This window comes from Octopus sinensis, linkage group LG2, assembly GCF_006345805.1.
Source record: "Octopus sinensis linkage group LG2, ASM634580v1, whole genome shotgun sequence".
NCBI classification, from domain to species: domain Eukaryota; kingdom Metazoa; phylum Mollusca; class Cephalopoda; order Octopoda; family Octopodidae; genus Octopus; species Octopus sinensis.
In genome coordinates this window covers 31,056,206-31,061,205 of record NC_042998.1, presented here as the reverse complement: position 1 = coordinate 31,061,205, position 5,000 = coordinate 31,056,206, and the positions used below count along the sequence as shown (strand labels likewise).

Sequence of the window (5,000 nt, the reverse complement as noted above, 5' to 3'; positions counted from 1 at the left end):
TATCATGCCCCATGCTTCCAGCACAAAAGATGAACACAGAATAAACAATATATTTATACACAAAAATGTTTTATGGTGATTCATACGAACTATTTTTCCATTTAATAACACCCACTTGAACAGCCAACAACAACTGTTATACTCTAGATAATTTCTTTATTAATTGCTGTTGACAATTCAAAAAGCCTTGCCATATTTCTAATTTTTACTGATTTGCATAGAGATCATCCCTGATGAAGCAGACCTATGATCATAAGCGATGCAGATGTGCTAACCTCATAATTTTTCACTTTTGCTTCAGACATATTCTATTTAAATCCACACCATCAGATGATTTCGTTGATGGTTTCAAAATGGTAAACTGTAATTTTTGTTTCAGCTACTATTTTTAGCCTGTTGAGTTACTATGTAAGCAATTTTGTTAACTGTAAAACCTTCACATTATAAATATGGCTAAACTAAAAATGAATTGGAAAGTTTTAGTAGAACCTGAATATATAAATTAGCATTTAATGGGGAAAATACAAGTGAGATAAGATATTACCAGTTTGCAAAACTGAAACATTACAATGAATGTGACTATCTATAAATTAAATAAATGTATTGTAATGCATTATAATATTCTTCATATCTAACAGCATATTGTGTATAAATGGATGCATGGGCATTTACAGCCCTTGCATTCATTTCCAAATGCTCCTTAATGCAAGCATAGGATTCCCTATTTTCTAATTAGAACCAGAGGTGTTCTTACGATCCAAAAGAAGCCCCAGATTAAATGCCTTGTCCCCCTCTAATCGGCAACAAAAAAATGGTCTAACGAACATGACTCATTGTCATTGACTCCAGACTATTTTTCTAGAGTTACTAGCTGACCAAATACCCATAATGCATTCCTGCCTCCCCGAGGTGAAGACTTATATATGTTTTTGGCTTTAGAGTCTGATGAGACATTCGCAGGGCTATGGCATTTGCAGATAGATAGATGAATGGCTGGATAGACTGACAGAAAGAGAGATAGAGAGACAGATATAAATAGATATGCTTATGCTTGTATGTAATAAGAGGGCATGGGAGAGAGAGAGAGAAACTGATGAGTAGAGAGTGATATCAAACTAAATACTGACCTCCAGTGGGTATATAAGGTGTGGTGGTTCCTGTAATTCCTGTAATAAAAAGGAGGAAGGTTTATGCATAAAGTAAATGAATTTGATATTCAAATTTAAATCAGAGAGTTTTAAAATAATATTAAATTGTTTTGTGAAAAGATATTGTAAAAAACCTCTTTGTTTAGTTGAAAGAAATGAATTGTTTTTCTGAATGTTTTTAGATGCATAGTGGAGTAAAACGAACTAAATATGTGTATGCAGAATTATCTTGTACTGAAAGAATAAGGTTTGAAAGCTTGAATAAAATTTGATATAGAAGCAGTAAATATAAAGAGATTACAATCTTAATAATGTATTGATAACATTATTTAAAGCACTGTTTATGGGAAGGGGAGATAATTTCTATTAGGAAAATTTTACAAAAATAGGATACCCTACTTTCTGAGTAGAACCATGGGGGTTCTTGCGATTGGAAATAAGCCCCAAGTATGAATCCCTTGTCACTGCTCTGTTGGGTAAGAAAAAAAATGTTCTAACGGAGATGACCCATTTTCACTGACACCAGATCATTTTCCTTCAGTTACTAGCTGACCAAATCCGCATAACAGATTCCTACATCCGAGAGGCGAAGAGTTATATTTGATCTTGGCTTTAGAGTCTGATGAAAGTTTGCGGGGCTATGGCATCTATGGATGTATGGATGGGTAGGCTAACAGACAAAGAAATAGAGAGAGAGATATAAAAGAGATATGCTTTGTCTCTGGTAACTGCGAGACTTCTGGAAATGTCAGGAAATGAGATCAGCAAAAAATTATTATGTAATGCATTTGCAACGCCTATCATGCATTACTAATTTTGAAAAAGATACCTAAATAATTTAATTAACTCTCTTGATATCTTGAAGAAAATTTATAATGAGACCTGAATTAAGTGTTTGTGGACATAAGGCAGAAAATTGGAGAGAGTAGATATGTATGTATTACAGAGAGATCACGAGAGGAGGAGGCGGTGAGAGTGAGAGAAATAGGTAGAACGAGTGAGAGAGAGTGAAGAACGATAGTGTGTGAGAAATAGGGAGAAATGCTTGGAGTTGTTAGCAGTATCAACAGCTTTGAGAGATGTGGAAACATTCAGATCAAATTTGCTAAACGAGAAACACATTTCAGCTGTTTCGTTTTCAGATGTTCTTACATCACACTTGGTGTGCACTTTCTACAAGGGATGCGATGAATAAACATAGGTTTGTGTATATTGAAAAGGTCCATTATCCCATTGTTTTGAGGTGAAGTTGTTACTGAAAAACAAATTCATGTGGACTATTAATTTGTTTGTGCATTCTATATAGTCGAAGGGTGTTTCCATTGAAAATTTAATTCACACAATTTCTTCACACCTCTCTTGTCTCTATTGTAGCATTATTTTTTATGAGAGTGTGAAATTGCACATTGTATTTTCCTGAATATCATATCCTTGTTCAGTGTCATCTAGCTCCTCTCGACTTGGACACAATTATACAAAAATGCATTTTGAATGTAATATTTTATGATTTTAGCATGAGAAAAGTTTCAAAAATGTTCTTAATACATTGCAGACTGTATGAGCATTGGACAGTTCTGTTAATATGCATTTCAGTCCTTTATTGTGTCATAAGTAATTGTGAAGCATAAAACGGGCTTGATTTCATTTGAATTATTTATATGTAACAGAGATATGCTTATACTTGTATTAAATAAGAGAGAGAGACACAGAGAGGATTAGAGAGAGATGTGACAATTGATACTGACCAGTGGTTGTTATAGCTGTAGAGGCAGTCGTTCCTTTAATGAAAAGAAGGAAGATTTGTTCATAAAATAAATTCAATATCTCATTTAAACTATAGAGTTTAAAAATAATATTAAATTGTTTGTGGAAGGATATTGTAAAACAACTCTTTGATTAGTTGAAAGAAATGAATTGTGATTCTGAATGTTTGTAGATGCATAGTGGAGTAAAACGAACTAAATATGTGTATGCAGAATTATCTTTTACTAACATAGTAAAGTTTGAAAGCTTGAATAAAATTTGATACAGAAGCAGTAAATATAAAGAGATTACAATCTTAATAATGTTTTGATAACATATTATGTAAAGCACAGATTTTGGGCAGGGAAGTTAATTTCTATTAGAAAAATGTTAGGATCTTTTCACTTTGATGGTCAGATTTTAAAAATAATTTCTATGTAACTAAAAAATTTTAAACTTCGTATACTGGTAGAATGTGTTTATAAAACAGTTTTTTCTCTTGGCTTTCTTGAAAAAATTCTGTAGTTTGTAACATATTTGGTGTTTAATTTTGTGCAATTCTGCAATTTCACCCAATCAAGGACGTCTATTGAGTTGGAAACAATTTCTGCCGTAACATTTGCTGGCTGCGTCATATGAAAATGTGCCTGTCACATATTATATATTCGTTTAAGAAAGTCATTAGGTTTATTTACATTTCTGACAAAAAAAAAAGAGGATCTTTTCACTTTGACCAGCAGATTTTTAAAGTAATTTCTATGTAACTAAAAAATTAAAAACTTCTTATACTGGTAGAATGTGTTTATAAAACATCTTTTTCTGTTGGCTTTCTTGAGAAAATTCTGTAGTTTGTAACATAGTTGTTGTTTAATTTCTTGCATTTCGGCAATTTTGAGGGTCAAGGTTAGGGTTATGGGTGGGTGGAAGGGTATTTTTTTTCTCTTCAGAAATGTAAATAAACCCAATCTGTTTCTGAAACGAATATATAATATGTAACAGGGACATTTTCACATGACGCCGCCAGAAAATGTTAAGGCAGAAATTATTTTCACCTCAATAGCCGTCATTGATTGGTTGAAATTGCCGAAATGCAAGAAAGTAAACAACAAATATGTTACAAACTACATAATTTTCTCAAGTAAGCCAAGAGAAAAAGATGTTTTATAAACACATTCTAGCAGCATACAAAGTTTAAAATTTTTTAGTTACATAGAAATTATTTGAAAAATCTACCAATAAAAGTGAAAACATCCAAATTTTACAGAACAAAGTTAAATGGTACTAAAACCAGGCGAGCCAGGTTTGAGAAACCACACATATGTATATACATGTGCTCATCGTTTAACATCTGCTTTCCATTGTAGCATGGGTTGGAATATATATCTCTCTCTATATAAAAGGCAGGTTTTCTGTCTGTGTGTCTGTCAGGTTGTACCCTCACCCGACCACGGCTTTCAACCGATTCTGATGAAACTTGACACACACATAGCCCAATGTCATAATTCAAAACTAACATAGCGAAATTTTTGAAAAGTTCCCCCAGTTCTGAAAAAAATCGATAAATTCGACATGGGGTCGAGAATCTAAGCTTTTCATACGCAACACATTTTCTGTTGTAGTTTTCGCAACTTGCAATCGATTTTCTCCATATTCATGGTGAAGCTAAATGTTACCCTAAGAAACTTAATTCTGATTTTAGTTTTCCATGCAATACCTTACCATGAGAAAAAATCGATAAAATCATGCCATTTTGGGAAATCGCGTTCAAATTCAAGATGACATATTTTCGACAATATCTTTAACAAATTGGCAGGAATTTTTTTTGAAATTCACAGCGAACATCATGTCTGCTCCAAGGAGCTATATGGCCCTTTTTATTCCAATAGGATACTTTATTACTGGAAAAAATCGGTTAATTAAATCATATGTGGCACACATAGCAAACGGATTTGTGTATTAAACACAAACCACAGACTGTCTAGGGGACGCAACTCGACCTTCTTTAACTGTCTTACTGCCCCAAATAACTATCAAACAGCTATCGATAATTCAACCCACAGGAGGAAATCTAGACTTAATCTTCAAGGTATCCCACATACAAACCAAAGA

General features: G+C 33.0%; 1 protein-coding gene across 1 annotated transcript in view; it reads right to left on the bottom strand.

The window, feature by feature from the left end:
* The window catches only part of LOC115224399 (mucin-19-like), a 212,505-nt gene that overhangs the window by 110,682 nt on the left and 96,823 nt on the right, over positions 1-5,000 (bottom strand). Inside the window, exons 30-31 of the mRNA XM_036512075.1 lie at positions 2,894-2,926; positions 1,128-1,166 (exon numbers count right to left, since the gene is read on the bottom strand). Coding sequence (XP_036367968.1) covers positions 1,128-1,166; positions 2,894-2,926 — 72 coding nt within the window. The remainder of the gene's footprint in view (positions 1-1,127; positions 1,167-2,893; positions 2,927-5,000) is intronic.